This window comes from Ylistrum balloti, unplaced genomic scaffold (genome assembly GCF_031769215.1).
Source record: "Ylistrum balloti isolate Yb309-2 unplaced genomic scaffold, AGI_CSIRO_Ybal_v1 Utg369808, whole genome shotgun sequence".
NCBI classification, from domain to species: domain Eukaryota; kingdom Metazoa; phylum Mollusca; class Bivalvia; order Pectinida; family Pectinidae; genus Ylistrum; species Ylistrum balloti.
Genome location: NW_026781982.1, coordinates 2,414,037 through 2,433,899, shown reverse-complemented (window position 1 = coordinate 2,433,899; position 19,863 = coordinate 2,414,037). Strand labels below are relative to the sequence as shown.

Here is a 19,863-nt window from a genome sequence, read left to right as displayed (position 1 = left end):
TTTAATATCTGAGGTAGGGAAGCAGCTGTTGAATATCTGAGGTAGGGAAGCAGCTATTGAATATCTGAGGTAGGGAAGCAGCTGTTTAATATCTGAGGTAGGGAAGCAGCTGTTGAATATCTGAGGTAGGGAAGCAGCTGTTGAATATCTAAGGTAGGGAAGCACCTGTTGAATATCTAAGGTAGGGAAGCAGCTGTTTAATATCTGAGGTAGGGAAGCAGCTGTTGAATATCTGAGGTAGGGAAGCAGCTGTTTAATATCTGAGGTAGGGAAGCAGCTGTTGAATATCTGAGGTAGGGAAGCAGCTGTTGAATATCTAAGGTAGGGAAGCACCTGTTGAATATCTAAGGTAGGGAAGCGGCTGTTTAATATCTGAGGTAGGGAAGCAGCTGTTGAATATCTGAGGTAGGGAAGCAGCTATTGAATATCCGAGGTAGGGAAGCAGCTGTTTAATATCTGAGGTAGGGAAGCAGTTGTTGAATATCTAAGGTAGGGAAGCAGCTGTTGAATATCTGAGGTAGGGAAGCAGCTGTTGAATATCTAAGGTAGGGAAGCAGCTGTTTAATATCTAAGGTAGGGAAGCAGCTATTGAATATCTAAGGTAGGGAAGCAGCTGTTTAATATCTAAGGTAGGGAAGCAGCTGTTGAATATCTAAGGTAGGGAAGCAGCTGTTTAATATCTAAGGTAGGGAAGCAGCTGATTGTTGTGACCTGCTTTTGATATAAAATACAAATGTCTCCACCATATTTTGATGTTTGTATTCATGTCCGACTTCGTACCTGCTTTAAATTAAATCTGTTCAGTACCTCCAAACAACAGATGGTGTTTCTCAGTTAGGAAGTAAACTTGATCTCATACCTAAGTTGTTATAGTCACACACACTGTGTTAATGAGGTTTCAGTTACTTGTGTTCTTTAATCTGTTATTGTTGAGATTTTGTACATGCACAGTTTTTTCTGTATCACATAAACTACATTTATCCTGTGTCCCTCCAAAAGGGCTATTGAAACAGTGTATACAGGAAAATACTCGCCAGTTGATTCTCATCCTTATTCACCTTATGGATGTGACAAGTGAAAATTCCTTAGTGTACATATTTCTGTACTTTCTACTGTGCAGGGCTACAATTTGATAGGCTAAGTATGAATTTCATCAGTGTGAGGTGTGAATTTCTTAGGGAGGAAAATTTCCCAGGTATACATCAGGCTGTATGTGAAGCTTTAACAAATATTACCATCATTACTCCAGCATATCATCTTTTAGTTCTGTCTGTTTTATAAAGTCACAGGAATTAGACAAATAATGAATTAACCATTGATAATTGAATGCTATATATATATATATATATATATATATATATGTCTTTTTATATATATCACTACACAAGCCCCTGTGATCATCAACAGAAAATTTATACTGGATAGTAAAATTATGATAAGCTATTCACGAATTATATTCTGGAATTAATGAATTGTTGCTAGTATGGATTTGAAATTAGTATAAGGTATATGTATCTTTCAGTTGAATATATTTCGGCTTATTTTTAGTTAAATATAATGGTTGGAAATTCTAATGAAATATACATAACATGCCTGTGTACATTTCTATACTTATCAACACTGAATGCATGAATTATAGGTTAAACATAGATACATCACAGAATAATGACCTTCCATTGTTGATTTATTTAGCACATGTAACGAAGGGAGATAACTGTTGTAACATTGAGGTGAGTTACTTGATTTGTGATCTTAATTCTACATAATTGGTTCCTGTATGGACCATTTGTCCACTACCAAACCATTGGTATTGGTACTGACCTTTAAGTTGATTGATGTATGTACTCTCTAAGTAAATGGCCTCGTCTCAATTTCACAAACTTTCCTTAGAAATTTGTTTCAGAGAGTAAGAATTCTTTTGTTTTTCTTTGAGTTTGGCAAAAAATTTCAAATGTATTTGTCAATGTGTAGATTGTCTATGTGTTTTCTCTATGAAACAGGTTGATGATTTACAGTCTCAGTCTATCCTTTAACTTTCACAAATATCCACGAGAACTTGAGACCTTTGTACTGGCCACTAGAGGGCGTTTGTGATATTAAGACCAGGTCTGTGAATCGGTTTATTTCAAGATACAACTTTTTTTTTTGATGAAGTTAAGTTCAAGTCAGTCCTTTTGATATCTTTTGTGCATTGTTATGTATGTCAAGCTGAGATTTAAATAAATCTGCCATTCTACAACTACAACAGAAAGTGCTTTCCTTTCAGTTTTTATGGATGAAGATCGTGATGTAATTTTTTTAGAATGTTCTCTTTGAAATGTCAAAGCTGTAGCTGGCACATGTGAGACTAGTACAGTAGAAGTAGGTACACATTGTACTGTATAGTCTAGTAGTAGGTACACGTGGTACTGTATAGTAACAGGTACACGTGGTACTGTATAGTCTAGTAGTAGGTACAGGGGTACTGTACAGTAACAGGTACACGTGGTACTGTATAGTCTAGTAATAGGTACACGTGGTACTGTATCGTCTAGTAACAGGTACACGTGGTACTGTACAGTAACAGGTACACGTGGTACTGTATAGTCTAGTAGTAGGTACAGGGGTACTGTACAGTAACAGGTACACGTGGTACTGTATAGTCTAGTAGTAGGTACACGTGGTACTGTACTGTAACAGGTACACGTGGTACTGTACAGTAACAGGTACACGTGGTACTGTATAGTCTAGTAGTAGGTACAGGGGTACTGTACAGTAACAGGTACACGTGGTACTGTACAGTAACAGGTACACGTGGTACTGTATAGTCTAGTAGTAGGTACAGGGGTACTGTACAGTAACAGGTACACGTGGTACTGTATAGTCTAGAAGTAGGTACACGTGGTATTGTACAGTAACAGGTACACGTGGTACTGTATAGTCTAATAGTAGGTACACGTGGTACTGTATAGTCTAGTAGTAGGTACACGTGGTACTGTAGTCTAGTAACAGGTACGTGTACTGCATAGTCTAGTAACAGGTACAAGTGGTACTGTATAGTCTAGTAACAGGTACATGTGGTACTGTAGTCTAGTAACAGGTACTTGTACTGTATAGTCTAGTAACAGGTTCTCGTGGTACTATACAGTAACAGGTGCACGTGGTACTGTATAGTCTAGTAACAGGTACATGTGGTACTGTATAGTCTAGTAACAGGTACGTGTACTGTATAGTCTAGTAACAGGTTCACGTGGTACTATACAGTAACAGGTGCACGTGGTACTGTATAGTCTAGTAACAGGTACATGTGGTACTGTATAGTCTAGTAACAGGTACACGTGGTACTGTATAGTCTAGTAACAGGTACGTGTACTGTATAGTCTAGTAACAGGTACACGTGGTACTGTATGGTCTAGTAACAGGTACACGCGGTACTGTATAGTAACAAGTACACGTGGTATTGTAAAGTCTAGTAACAGATACACGTGGTACTGTATAGTCTAGTAACAGGTACGTGTACTGTATAGTCTAGTAACAGGTACATGTGGTACTGTATAGTCTAGTAACAGGTACACGTGGTACTGTATAGTCTAGTAACAGGTACGTGTACTGTATAGTCTAGTAACAGGTACACGTGGTACTGTAGTCTAGTAACAGGTACACGTTGTACTGTATAGTCTAGTAACAGGTACATGTGGTACTGTATAGTCTAGTAACAGGTACACGTGGTACTGTATGGTCTAGTAACAGGTACACGCGGTACTGTATAGTAACAAGTACACGTGGTATTGTAAAGTCTAGTAACAGGTACACGTGGTACTGTATGGTCTAGAAACAGGTACACGTTGTACTGTATAGTCTAGTAACAGGTACATGTGGTACTGTATAATCTGGTAACAGGTACACGTGGAACTGTATAGTCTTGTAACAGGTACACTTGGTACTGTATTATCTAGTAACAGGTGCACATGTTACTGTGTAGTCTAGTAGTAGGTACACGTTGTACTGTACAGTAACAGGTACACGTTGTACTGTATAGTATCAAGTACACGTGGTACTGTATAGTAACAGGTACACGTGGTACTATATATTCTAGTAACAGGTACATGTGGTACTGTATAGTCTAGTAACAGGTAAACGTGGTACTGTATAGTCTAGTAAATGGTACACGTGGTACTGTGTGGTCTAGTAACAGGTAAACGTGGTACTGTATAGTCTAGTATATAAATATATAAATATATAAACTTTATTTGTTTTACAACAATTGCGAAACAAGTTATTTAAACTTATACTAATCACTCTTGTTGGCCCGGATGTAAGCGCGCGAGGGGCCTTATTGTGGGAGGAAACCGGAGTACCCGGGGAAAACCCACGCGGTCGGACAGGTGACCCCTTACCTTTTCACGTCCGTTCCGGGAATCGAACCCCGGTCGGCTAGGTGAAAGGCGAGTGCGTTAACACTGCGCCACCCGACCACCCATATAGTCTAGTAACAGGTACACGTGGTACTGTATAGTCTAGTAACAGGTACACGTGGTACTGTATGGTCTAGTAACAGGTACACGTGGGGCTGTAAAGTCTAGTAACTGGCACACATGGTACTGTATAGTCTAGTAACAGGTACGCGTGGTACTGTATAGTCTAGTAACAGGTACACGTGGTACTTTATAGTAACAGGTACGCGTGGTACTGCATAGTAACAGGTACACGTGGTATTGTATAGTCTAGAAACAGGTACACGTGGTACTGTATAGTCTAGTAACAGATACACGTGGTACTGTATAGTTTAGAAACAGGTACACGCGGTACTGTATAGTCAGTTTGGTTCAATACCTTAACTTCGTTTAGGCCGTATAGAGACCCCCTCTTTTCGGCTAGGTTCTATACTTTAACGCCGTTTAGGCCGTATTGACACCCCCTCTTGTCGGCTAGGTTCTATACCTTAACGCCGTTTAGGCCGTATTGACACCCCCTCTTGTCAGCTAGGTTCTATACCTTAACGCCGTTTAGGACGTATAGAGACCCCCTCTTGTCAGCTAGGTTCTATACCTTAACGCCGTTTAGGCCGTATAGAGACCCCCTCTTGTCGGCTAGGTTCTATACCTTAACGTGTTTAGGCCGTATAGAGACCCCCTCTTGTCGGCTAGGTTCTATACCTTAGCGTGTTTAGGCCGTATAGAGACCCCCCTCTTGTCAGCTGGGTTCTCTACCTTAACGCCGTTTAGGACGTATAGAGACCCCCTCTTGTCAGCTGGGTTCAATACCTTAACGCCGTTTAGGCCGTATAGAGTCCCCCCTCTTGTCAGCTGAGTTCTATACCTTAACGCCGTTTAGGACGTATAGAGACCCTGTCTTGTCAGCTGGGTTCAATACCTTAACGTGTTTAGGCACCCCCGTCGGCTAGGTTCTATACCTTAACGCCGTTTAGGCCGTATAGAGACCCCCTCTTGTCGGCTAGGTTCTATACCTTAACGTGTTTAGGCCGTATAGAGACCCCCTCTTGTCGGCTAGGTTCTATACCTTAACGTGTTTAGGCCGTATAGAGACCCCCCTCTTGTCAGCTGAGTTCTATACCTTAACGCCGTTTAGGACGTATAGAGACCCTGTCTTGTCAGCTGGGTTCAATACCTTAACGTGTTTAGGCACCCCCGTCGGCTAGGTTCTATACCTTAACGCCGTTTAGGCCGTATAGAGACCCCCTCTTGTCGGCTAGGTTCTATACCTTAACGTGTTTAGGCCGTATAGAGACCCCCCTCTTGTCAGCTGAGTTCTATACCTTAACGCCGTTTAGGACGTATAGAGACCCTGTCTTGTCAGCTGGGTTCAATACCTTAACGTGTTTAGGCACCCCCGTCGGCTAGGTTCTATACCTTAACGTGTTTAGGCCGTATAGGGACCCCCCTCTTGTCAGCTGAGTTCTATACCTTAACGCCGTTTAGGACGTATAGAGACCCCCTCTTGTCAGCTGGGTTCAATACCTTAACGCCGTTTAGGCCGTATAGAGACCCCCCTCTTGTCAGCTGAGTTCTATACCTTAACGCCGTTTAGGACGTATAGAGACCCTGTCTTGTCAGCTGGGTTCAATACCTTAACGTGTTTAGGCACCCCCGTCGGCTAGGTTCTATACCTTAACGCCGTTTAGGCCGTATAGAGACCCCCTCTTGTCGGCTAGGTTCTATACCTTAACGTGTTTAGGCCGTATAGAGACCCCCTCTTGTCGGCTAGGTTCTATACCTTAACGTGTTTAGGCCGTATAGAGACCCCCCTCTTGTCAGCTGAGTTCTATACCTTAACGCCGTTTAGGACGTATAGAGACCCTGTCTTGTCAGCTGGGTTCAATACCTTAACGTGTTTAGGCACCCCCGTCGGCTAGGTTCTATACCTTAACGCCGTTTAGGCCGTATAGAGACCCCCTCTTGTCGGCTAGGTTCTATACCTTAACGTGTTTAGGCCGTATAGAGACCCCCTCTTGTCGGCTAGGTTCTATACCTTAACGTGTTTAGGCCGTATAGAGACCCCCCTCTTGTCAGCTGGGTTCTCTACCTTAACGCCGTTTAGGACGTATAGAGACCCCCTCTTGTCAGCTGGGTTCAATACCTTAACGCCGTTTAGGCCGTATAGAGACCCCCCTCTTGTCAGCTGGGTTCTATACCTTAACGCCGTTTAGGACGTATAGAGACCCCCTCTTGTCAGCTGGGTTCAATACCTTAACGCCGTTTAGGCCGTATAGAGACCCCCTCTTGTCAGCTGGATTCTATACCTTAACGCCGTTTAGGCCGTATAGAGACCCCCTCTTGTCAGCTGGGTTCAATACCTTAACGCCGTTTAGGCCGTATAGAGACCCCCTCTTGTCAGCTGGGTTCAGTACCTTAACGTGTTTAGGCCGTATAGAGACCCCTTATGTCGTCTGGGTTCAATACCTTAACGTCGCTTAGAGACCCGTATTGTCAGCTGTTTTCATCGACTTACTGCCGTTTAGAACTGCTGACCAGCACTAGTACTTGTTGTCGCCGGTTGTTTACAGGTTTCTCGACTTTTAATAAGGCGCTGTCTCATCGCCGTTCTGTTGGTGTTACATGTTAGTGTTGCCATCACCATGTCGTATATTGGAAGTTCATGTTGGTGACTGCCGAACACTAACTGTCTAGTAAGGTTTACTGCTGGTTTACAAGCGTAGGCAAGAGTAAGGATTTCTATCTAGAAGCTGGTGTATTTCACTGTGTATTTCTTTGTAGTGTAGCGTCATACGGTATATCACATCCAGAACTTGTCGCAGGAACGCAACAGAAAATGTTCTTTTAACAATATCTATAACAATATTTGAATTTTTAACAATTCAACAGTATTGGGACAAGGGATAAAACAGTTAGGTCTTCATTGATTTTAATTGTAACATACATGGCTTTTGAAATGAAAAAAAAAATCTAGATTAAAATGACACTTAAACTTTGTAAGTTTGCTTCATCATAGAATGCCAGCCGAGTTTATATTGAGGTTATTACCCGACAAAGATTACATTTTATAAACGTCGTTTAATGAACTCTCTGACTTATTGGTTTTCCCTTAGATATCATCGGAATTACACAGTTTACCAATAATAATAAGTAGCCACCCACGTACATACCACGTGACGTTTTAATTAAATTTGAATTAATGATTTAAATCAATAGAACAGTTACTCATGGAACGACACGGAGTGCCAAACATGACTAATACATCTATACTGTGTGTTTATATAGACAGTGCAGTACGTTTACCGGAAATAGTCACACAAATTGATTAAAATCGCGCTGCGTTTTTATTATTTTCATCATTCATTCAAACAAATACTTTCGTACTCATCTTAATCTTCCCGCTGTTTGTTTTTTTATGTAAAACTTTCTAACTAAATGACAGTTTCAGATCACAAGTCTAAATAATCCAGACAGCCATTGTACGATCTTTTTACTGAGAAAATCGTTGATATCAATTGCAGAATCCCGTATATCACGCGTGAAGATATATTCTACACCTTTAAACAGATGAGATAAAAAGTCCGATGTAAAAAGATTTGAAAATTTATATAACATTCCTGGACTGTGAGGTTGTCACCGTCGATATGTATAAATGCACTGCTTCATTTTAACGATATATACGCCATCTTGCATTTAAAACAACTGATATTCAGTAAGATGTTTTTCGCTGGTAGAGGCAGGTCGGAAACTTGAAAGTGTCCTTATGATGATTATAAAATAGGTTATGCCAGCTTATATTAATCTCTCTTGGTGCCCTTGTTGGGGATGTCTGAATATGGGAGGAATATTCACGTCCGATCAGGGAGTATAATTCCGGTTGTCGATCGAAGTAAAACCTTGTGTGTGTGTTTATTTAGTAACCTTTATGACCACGTGGCGTTTGTAAACAGGAACAACAAAGAAAGTACCGAGATACATAATATTTGTTCAAACTCAGATTCGGTGAATTCATGAAAATCTTGCAAAAATTCAATATTGACACGAAGACCCTTAAACGTACAAGGAGAAAAAGGTCACATGTTCCGGAAGGGTTAGCGTCTTTTGTTTTCATCAACATCCATGTAATGTCGGTTTCAATAAAAAAAAAACAAGGCTCAGGCATACTACCGAGTATTAAATACGTCCAACTACATCTCGTACAACGGAAAAGAAGAATATTTCCCAATGATATCATGACGACTGGAAAAAACTTCCCCATAATGTACATCAACCTGCACCTCGGCCAGTTATCGGCATCATGTATGGACATTTTGATACAAGCCCTTGGATATCGAGTCAACTGCAATGGTGCAATCACAAGCACCATGGTTTAGGGATGTTGCTATCTAGATATGGAAAATTCACGATAGGGAAATCAAAATCATCATGCTTACACAGCATGATGGAAAGTTGTCACTTGGTGTAGTTTCTTGGAAAAAATCGAGGTAAGCATTGTTATAGAGAGTTGTGTATTTGTTTTTCACTTCTGGTAAGTATGATTGACTTTGTTGAGGAGTTTCTTGATGTGAAAAAGCCAGACATCATCCGAATATCTAAAACTGAAATTGAACGACCTGAAAAGGACTTTGTGGTGTTTTGATGAGCTCCTCGATAATTTAGTCTCATATGAAAACTAACAACAGTCGGCCAGGAGAGAGGCGTAGTTTGTTTCTGTTGGGCATGCCAAAAGTCTGTTCGAAGATTGATCACTGAACTCGACCAAGATATTGCCAACCAGAAATCCAATTGTTTTGACGATTTCTTCCTCCGTCTTATTTGATTCGGACTTGTGTTCCCACGAAATACGCTCTGGACCGCCACATATGTGTTTTTGAAAAGAAGACAACCATAACGTGAAAACGAAGGTTTGTTCTTTTCGATTGGTATGGAATTTGGTTGTGTAGATATAGAAGAAATGATTTTTAGAAGTTGATCGTCAAGATTAGTCAAAAGGTCTTTGAAATTTCTAAAATTCTCTTCTAAAGAACCTGATTTCATATGAGAAATTGGCATTAAGTAGCTCTGTCAAAGGTTTGATTGAGCAAATTGGACGAGTCAGCAATAAAACGCTGTTTTGTAGGAGATCATTTTTATAACGTTGAACAGGATTACATCTTCAGTTACCGGGTTTCGGATTAAGTTTGCAGGGAGTTCCGACTCCGTGAACTGACGAAGAACTACCAAAGAAAGCATCGACAGAAAAAGATGTCGAAACATGTATGGTTCGCTTTATAGAGAAAATAACAACATCTAGAATAAAACTACAGCTGTTTATTTAAATCGATATCAGACATATCTTCAAATATGAAGATTTAGACATTCAAGACCAGAACTATCACAAGAAACTGCCTCCTTCCAATCCGTGTATTAAACTAGGTGTAATTTTCAGACACTCCTCTGAGTACCTCAACACAATAAAAGAAAAGTTTTATTGTTTATTTAGAAATGTGTATTGTTTGTCAACATTGTGGGGAAGTATAGATGGAATTGTGTAGACATGTTAGATCGGTGTATCGGAGGTTACAATGGAACGGGAGTTGGTTTTACGTGTTACATTCGACGTATTATCAGCCACAATGTCAATTCTTCTTAAGTAGAATAAACAAAAGGTTTTGGGAGTATTTAAATACCAATTTTACGATCAATTCTACACAAGTCTGGGTATTGCTTGTGTATTGGGTGATCGGCTAACCATATGTATAAGGCGGGGGATATCGAAATATTTACTCACATTGTTGTGTTAGTGTTGTACAGTGTTAAGTATCGGGGGTTTTCGGGAGGACTGCATTATCGGAGGCGACCTGCTCCGAGAGAGAGAGTGCGTGCTGGAGACTATATCGATCTGGTCCATTGAAATGTAGTAATTTATGAAAAATTATGCGTTTTCGAATTGACTCATCGCTATCACAGCGATACCGGCGGAGTCTGGACAAAGAGACAGGCACGTGCTAACAGGCTCTGTAAAACGTTAAGGTAGGGGGCCTGCACGTGAAGACAATCTCGAATAAACAAGGTAAGAATTTAAATTTATTTGTCAACATCATATCTTTTATATGTGTCTGTATATAAATGTACTGTCGTGTAAGAGACCTTGTCGAGTGGTTAACGGTCAGTGACTGGGATAGGATTAAGAATTACTGAGTAGGGTGTAACGCCATTAAGCTGGATATAGGACTTTACAGGGTGTGTTTAGCTCTGACGTTATTTGTCAAATCGACACAAGCTTCAATTGTTATGACTTTGTGAATGTACATTGACGAGCAGCTGATCTAATCGAGACATGTTATCGCTATTATCGTGACAATAACAAAAAACGTCTGAGACAATATGTTGGGTGTTACATACTGCTAAAAACTGCCAGAGAGTCGCACCACTTTATAACCAGGCTGGGATACCATTCCGGAGTTGACCGGTGTCTCTGACGAAATATTATTGTTGGAGTTCGTAATGGGTTACGGACATGCAGATAAAGCGTGTAGGTAAGGTGTATATACCTGTTAATTGATTAGGTCCAGGTAACAATTCAACACTATTAGAAGTTTGTACACAGAATCGTACTGACTGACGAAGAGTGTCTCAATAAGATATGGATAAGTTACGTAGAGAGGTACGTATTGTAGAATAAAAACGGAAATTAATGATTTATAAGTTCCATTTATAAAATAGTTCGACAGCTTCCAATCTTAATTACAGTATAAACAAACCGTTCATTAATAATGAGGTGTCAGGTGTTGGACATGGCTGAGAAGGAACGACAATATTGTGTAGTTACATAAAGGTATAATGTACATCAACACAAGGTTTTATATGTTCACTGAACTCGTTATGTTGTAAGCGACAATGACATGCTGTTGTTGAACTGGTGATATTTGAGGGACAACACTGGCATTGGTTTTTAACAAAATGGTTGTTTTTTTATGGAAATTGAATTGATGAGTATTGTCTAAGGAGTCATTATAATGGGTAGTTCATTATAACACCAATGATAAAGGAGACAGAAAATTGGTTTTAACTTAACAATACTCGGGTCTTATCTAGGAGATAAATTAAATACCCGAGCTTATTATTAAATCTCAGTGTCTGGTTGTTAGAGATTTGGCGGTATTACAAATGGAACGAGCTATCGACTGTTTGTGGAGACCTATATACCATGTGAGGAAGCTTTATGTCTGGTGGAATTAACTTCCGCTACAGGCATGAATACTGGAATAAAAGTATGACAGGGGATGAAACCTAAGTGATGAACATTATGGATATTTAACGTCGATGTGTGTATTGTTGACGAAAACGTTCACAGTGGACGACGATTGGGGATGATGAAGATGATGGATTGTCGCTAATTGGAAGTATCCATATATGGTAGGAAAAGCTCGCGTGGAACAATATTGGATTCTAAGGATAAGAAAATTCTACGTGAGGAAATCAGAACAAATACCATCCAGCCAACCGACAAACAAGTGAGGTTTATGATAGAATATCGACTATCAATTAGTGAAGCGATAATTACTTATATATATATATATATATATATATGCCTGTTGAGGGATTTTTTGTCCTACTCTTTGTATGAGTAGTGATGTCAGCTATTCTTACATTGCCAATTCCATTCTCTGAATATTACGGCCACCATAGTTCCAAAGTTCACATTTAAAGTTCTGGAGATAAATATAAATATATAGTGCCCGGCCAGCAGGTGTAATTCTGTATTTGTGGGATTAGGACCACACCTTCCTGATAACACACCTGTCAGATCTAGAGGGACCACACTAGAAGAGTTTTGTGTGTACATGTGACCCTAATCAGCTAATGCTCTGAATCGATCATTTGATTGGGATCGATTTCAAGAATCATATCGATTTTCTGTTGATATACCATGTCCTCGTTATAGATAGTGTAGACACAATCTAGTGTAATAGTATGGGTTTAAATTTTGTTTATTTAAACTCTGGATTTTATAGAGTAACAAATCAGTGTATAGTGCCTGGATGAAAAACGTCGTGGACTTTAAACCGCTGAATGGTACATATGTGAAGTACTGTTGAAATCAATATGTTCTATACATATATTTATTTGGTATTAGATTCGTGTTAGTGACCACTCTGTCATTTTTGACCACTAAATGTTAAATTAATTATTTCATGATCCCGTGCCTGGGTATCAAAGCGTCGTTACCTACTTATATACCATATATGGTAAAACTTACCTGTATATCATTAATTAATTAGGGACCATTTGATTGCACGGTGTTCTGTCGGCCTGGTAGACAAATGAGCAAGGGCGAATTGAATTTTCGCCCTCGGTAAGTATATTTCTACCAGGTTGATAAAACACCATATTGACCGAAATGAAAGACCCTTAATTTCCGTACCGATAATACTATTGATTTGTATATACAGGTATTATGAAATTACTTGTGAATCATTAGATGTTTATGTTATCCAAAATTATATGTCATACTGGTGTAGTAGTACCTCTATATCCTACCTGTATGTCTTACCTGTATATCCTATCTGTATATCTTACCTGTATATCCTACCTGTATATCCTACCTGTATATCTTACCTGTATATCTTACCTGTATATCCTACCTGTGTATCCTACCTGTATATCCTACCTGTATATCCTACCTGTATATCCTACCTGTATATCCTACCTGTATATCTTACCTGTATATCTTACCTGTATATCCTACCTGTGTATCCTACCTGTGTATCCTACCTGTATATCCTACCTGTATATCCTACCTGTATATCTTACCTGTATATCCTACCTGTATATCGTACCTGTATGTCTTACCTGTATATCCTACCTGTTTATCCTACCTGTATATCTTACCTGTATATCCTACCTGTATATCTTACCTGTATATCCTACCTGTATGTCTTACCTGTATATCCTACCTGTATATCCCTATGTCCTGTATACCTCCTACCTGTATATCCCTGTATATCCTACCTGTATATCTTACCTATATCCTGTATATCCTACCTGTATATCCTACCTGTATAACATACCTGTATATCCTACCTGTATATCATACCTGTATATCCTACCTGTATATCTTACCTACCTGTATACCTGTATATCCTGTATATCCTACCTGTGTATCCTACCTGTATATCCTACCTGTATATCCTACCTGTATATCCTACCTGTATATCCTACCTGTATATCTTACCTGTATATCCTACCTGTATATCCTACCTGTATATCTTACCTGTATATCCTACCTGTATATCCTACCTGTATATCTTACCTGTATATCCTACCTGTATATCTTACCTGTATATCCTACCTGTATATCTTACCTGTATATCCTAGCCGTATATATTACCTGTATATCTTACCTGTATATCCTACCTGTGTATCCTACCTGTATATCTTACCTGTATATCCTACCTGTATATCTTACCTGTATATCCTACCTGTATATCCTACCTGTATATCCTACCTGTATATCCTACCTGTATATCCTACCTGTATATCATACCTGTATATCCTACCTGTATTTTATACCGGTATGTCATACTTGTATCAGTTTAATTTACCTGTATACAATACCTTTATCATTTATTGGTATATTCAGTAATGTATATTGTACAGATGTAGACATCAGTGACAATGTTTTCATCAATCGGTTTATTTTTTTAAGTAAGGTATATCCAACATGAGAGATAGACATGTCAAGTCCCGTTCTGATTTTAATTAACACACAGGTGTGTGGCTTGACGCTAGTTTATCATCAGTGTTCGGCTAAGCCTGTAAGATCTTTATAATGTCTATATTGTGAGAAAGACCCGTGCCGTAAACTGAACGTATGTACATATGGTATACCTAACATTGACAAAGAAACGCTCCTGTCAAACTCAACAGTGACCTAACTCTTTAGATGTGTGTGTGATTGACAACAAGTACCTGCCATCTATCGACAATCTATGATCAACATTACAGGTGGAATGACGATGTTGACAAATTCCGGATTTACGATCTGATTTTTTATGATCCATCCTAGATAAAAGCATGGACATTGCTGATGATGGAATCGGCAGATATTTCTTGACATTCTGATCACTGAACAGTCAGCGAGTCGTTGTCGGGATGGTGTTGCTGTGACAATACTTCTAGGTGGAGTTTCATTGATCACTGGTCAAGGTAATCAAGGAACAAACATGTTCTTAACATTTATAAAGACACACCGGACAATACATAAACTCATCACTAACCTTTTATATACTATACAGGTAACACAGGCGGTCGGATACTTATACTGATTCAGGATTTCATTACTTTCGATTCACACCGGATATAGAATTCTTTAACAATTATCGGTACTGGATATATTATATTTACCTGGTAACCTATCTGGACTGTGATGTAGGATCCTTGAACAACTAGCCTATCCACATTGAATATAGGATCCTTTGACTACAAGCCTATCCGCTTTGGATACAGGATTTTTGACAACTAGTCTAACGCTTGGATACAGGATTTTTGACAACTAGCCTATCAGCACATGATATAGGATCCTTTGACGGCTAGCCTATTCGTACTTGATATAGGATCATTTGACGGCTAGCCTATCAGCACTGGATATAGGATCATTTGACAGCTAGCCTATTCGTACTTGATATAGGATCCTTTGACGGCTAGCCTATCAGCAATGGATATAGGATCCTTTGACGGCTAGCCTATTCGTACTTGATATAGGATCCTTTGACGGCTAGCCTATTCGTACTTGATATAGGATCCTGTGACGGCTAGCCTATTCGTACTTGATAAAGGATCATTTGACGGCTAGCCTATCAGCACATGATATAGGATCATTTGACGGCTAGCCTATTCGTACTTGATATAGGATCCTTTGACGGCTAGCCTATTCGTACTTGATATAGGATCATTTGACGGCTAGCCTATCAGCACATGATATAGGATCATTTGACGGCTAGCCTATCAGCACATGATATAGGATCACTTGACGGCTAGCCTATTCGTACTGGATATAGGATCCTTTGACGGCTAGCCTATCAGCACTGGATATCGCTACTATTCGATATATAGGATCCTTTGACGGCTAGCCTATCAGCAATGGATATAGGATCCTTTGACGGCTAGCCTATTCGTACTGATATAGGATCCTTTGACGGCTAGCCTATTCGTACTTGATATAGGATCCTGTGACTAGCCTATTCGTATTGATAAAGGATCATTTGACGGCTAGCCTATCAGCACATGATATAGGATCATTTGACGGCTAGCCTATTCGTACTTGATATAGGATCCTTTGACGGCTAGCCTATTCGTACTTGATATAGGATCATTTGACGGCTAGCCTATCAGCACTTGATATAGGATCATTTGACGGCTAGCCTATCAGCACATGATATAGGATCCTTTGACGGCTAGCCTATTCGTACTGGATATAGGATCATTTGACGGTTAGCCTATTCGTACTTGATATAGGATCCTTTGACGGCTAGCCTATTCGTACTTGATATAGGATCATTTGACGGCTAGCCTATCAGCACATGATATAGGATCATTTGACGGTTAGCCTATTCGTACTGGATATAGGATCATTTGACGGCTAGCCTATCAGCACTGGCTATAGGATCACTTGACGGCTAGCCTATCAGCAATGGATATAGGATCCTTTGACGGCTAGCCTATTCGTACTGGATATAGGATCCTTTGACGGCTAGCCTATTCGTACTTGATATAGGATCATTTGACGGCTAGCCTATTCGTACTTGATATAGGATCCTTTGACGGCTAGCCTATCAGCAATGGATATAGGATCCTTTGACGGCTAGCCTATTCGTACTGGATATAGGATCCTTTGACGGCTAGCCTATTCGTACTTGATATAGGATCCTTTGACGGCTAGCCTATTCGTACTTGATATAGGATCATTTGACGGCTAGCCTATCAGCACTTAATATAGGATCATTTGACGGCTAGCCTATTCGTACTTGATATAGGATCCTTTGACGGCTAGCCTATTCGTACTTGATATAGGATCCTTTGACGGCTAGCCTATTCGTACTGGATATAGGATCCTTTGACGGCTAGCCTATCAGCACTTAATATAGGATCACTTGACGGCTAGCCTATTCGTACTTGATATAGGATCCTTTGACGGCTAGCCTATCAGCACTTGATATAGGATCATTTGACGGCTAGCCTATCAGCACTGGATATAGGATCATTTGACGGCTAGCCTATCAGCACTTGATATAGGATCATTTGACGGTTAGCCTATTCGTACTTGATATAGGATCATTTGACTAATAACCTATCCACGCTAGATTTATTATTTCGTTAGACTACTAACTGTGAAGAGGGCACATTCAATATTCTACTTACATCCTGTGGTTGTTTTCGACATTTAGTGGTTTACGAGGTTAGTCGGACATTTTTTATAATTAGATAAATATTGCTTATGGTATAAGAAGTTATCGAGGTCGGTCGTTGCCGGTTATGCGCGTATAATGAGTTTGTGAGATTAGCCGGTTCCAGTTGTACTTGTATAATGAGTTAGCGAGTACGAGTTTGCTGTTTCCAGTTGTACTTGTATAATGAGTTAGCGAGTTAGTCGTTACCAGTTGTACTTGTATAATGAGTTAGCGAGTACGAGTTAGTCGTTACCAGTTGTACTTGTATAATGAGTTAGCGAGTTAGTCGTTACCAGTTGTACTTGTATAATGAGTTAGCGAGTGAGTCGTTTCCTGTAAACTTGTATAATGAGTTAGCGAGTTAGCCGGTTCCAGTTGTACTTGTATAATGAGTTAGCGAGTTAGTCGTTACCAGTTGTACTTGTATAATGAGTTAGCGAGTTAGTCGTTACCAGTTGTACTTGTATAATGAGTTAGCGAGTTAGTCGTTTCCTGTAAACTTGTATAATGAGTTAGCGAGTTAGTCGTTTCCTGTAAACTTGTATAATGAGTTAGCGAGTTAGTCGTTACCAGTTGTACTTGTATAATGAGTTAGCGAGTTAGTCGTTACCAGTTGTACTTGTATAATGAGTTAGCGAGTTAGTCGTTACTAGTTGTACTTGTATAATGAGTTAGCGAGTTAGTCGTTACCAGTTGTACTTGTATAATGAGTTAGCGAGTTAGTCGTTACCAGTTGTACTTGTATAATGAGTTAGCGAGTTAGTCGTTACCATTTGTACTTGTATAATGAGTTAGCGAGTTAGTCGTTACCAGTTGTACTTGTATAATGAGTTAGCGAGTGCGAGTTAGCCGTTTCCAGTTATACTTGTATAATGAGTTAACGAGTTAGCCGGTTCCAGTTGTACTTGTATAATGAGTTAGCGAGTGAGCCGGTTCCAGTTGTACTTGTATAATGAGTTAGCGAGTTTGTCGTTTCCTGTAAACTTGTATAATGAGTTAGCGAGTTAGTCGTTACCAGTTGTACTTGTATAATGAGTTAGCGAGTTAGCCGGTTCCAGTTGTACTCAAGTCCGCGGTTGTACAGATAACCTATAGTTACTTAATGTTTTAAAAGAGGTAAGAAAACCACTTTGTCTGTGTTAGTTGTGTATATATATATTGTTGTTGTTTTTTTTGTGACGACATAAGTAAAATGGATGTAACAAGTTACTAGTCATTGTGGGTTTTTATAGACTTGTTCACGAACGAATATACCTAACAGTGAAGTCAGACAAATGAGTTCATGCATTTTAATGCATTAAGGCCGTTGTTGGAAATCGATCTTGGAGTTTTAGCGATGATGTTGTTTACAACACCCCTTCTAGACTCACGACGCCCCGGGACAACCAGACGAACAATTACACTCTTCCATTACATATACAATGCAACTCTGGATGGAAGTAGTTCACATGTCAGACGGAGATCTCGTTTAAACCCGCGATAAATTGCCCTGGTCACGTGTACCCCGTTCCCGGACGGGAGTGTGTCAGGACTAGGGAGTGACAGACCGCCGATCCGCGACGTCAAGATCGTCGGATTTTCGGACTTTAAGGAATATTTATGACTTTATTGGGAGATTAATGACTGAAGAGGGAGAGGCGGGCATTGGACATATCTGATACATAATGATATTATTAAACGAGAACGCATGCCTCCCATATGCAGTTTAATTAATCGTTCCTCAAAATTGCGATATTATCGATGTAGTGGTCGTCATGAGGGCACCCTAGTGTTGTAACCCATCATTATAAATAGCAACCGTGAAAATGATGTCATTGCTCTTGATTTCTATCAATAAAAATCAGTTGAATGCGAAATCTCAAAGAATATTATTTGAAAATCACTTGACAATATTTTCTTTTTTTGGCAGATCCAGACAAAAAAGCATTATGATAGAGAACGGATTTGAAGAGCACTTTGCCTACTCAGAAGACAGAGGACGAAATGTACGTGCTTCATCAAGAAGTGGACGAACGAGCCCGGCGCACAGCGCCCACGGGAGCCTAATTCGGCATAGTCTGATGAAGGTTACTGACGACAAGCGCGCCATGAAGGTCCGATTCTATCGGAACGGAGACAAATTTTTCAAAGGAATTGTGTACGCTGTGTCATGTGAGCGCTTTCGGACGCTAGACTCATTACTAGTTGATCTAACCGATAGTCCGGTGTGCGACCGGAATGTCCTTCCCAACGGGGTCCGACACATCTTTTCTGCTGACGGAAGTCATAAAGTGACTCGTCTCGACCAACTGGAGGAAGGCGAGAGTTATGTGTGCGCCTCAACAGATCTTTTCAAACGTCTAGATTATACAAAAAGCGCTAGCCCCAATTGGAACGTAAATGTTCGCGCCAAAGATGACGATTCTGCCATTTCCGGTGCGATGCGCGAGTCACTTACGGAAGACATGAAGGATTATATTAAACCCAAACTGGTCACAATTGTCAGGAACGGGTCAAAACCCCGCAAGGCTGTGCGTGTGCTCCTTAACCGGAAGACAGCACATTCGTTTGACCAAGTCATGGATGACATCACAGAGGCTATTAAACTCGATTCAGGTGCAGTTCGCAAAGTTTTCACATTGGACGGGAAGCAGGTAAATCATTTCGCTTTATTGAATATTTTGAATGAAATATAATAACTTCTGTCATTTATGTTGGAAACTGTCTTCCTTTATTGGGTTCCCTGGTAAGAATCCACTCTTTTTCAGTACGAGTTTAAGTGTTGTAATCTTGGGTCAGTCGGTAAACAAGTGACATCACTCCCCTATGGTAGTTACTGGTGGGAATGTTACGAGTTTACTATGATTTGCTAGATAGAAATCTAGATACAGCCAGGAACATACCAGTCCGTCATTACGAGTATCTCCATATTTCGATTTGTTTTAGGTTCATTAGAAATATTATCATTATACTTGTTTTCCTGATAAGGCAAACATTGGCAACAGGCATCCCAAGATCCC

The 19,863-nt window shown here is 39.9% G+C and overlaps 1 protein-coding gene across 1 annotated transcript in view; it reads left to right on the top strand.

The window, feature by feature from the left end:
* The first annotated feature begins 10,919 nt into the window (after positions 1-10,919).
* LOC132544749 (serine/threonine-protein kinase DCLK1-like) overlaps positions 10,920-19,863 on the top strand; it is a 46,640-nt gene continuing 37,696 nt past the window's right edge. Inside the window, exons 1-2 of the mRNA XM_060208399.1 lie at positions 10,920-10,951; positions 18,774-19,497. Of these exons, the coding sequence (XP_060064382.1) occupies positions 10,920-10,951; positions 18,774-19,497 (756 nt within the window). The remainder of the gene's footprint in view (positions 10,952-18,773; positions 19,498-19,863) is intronic.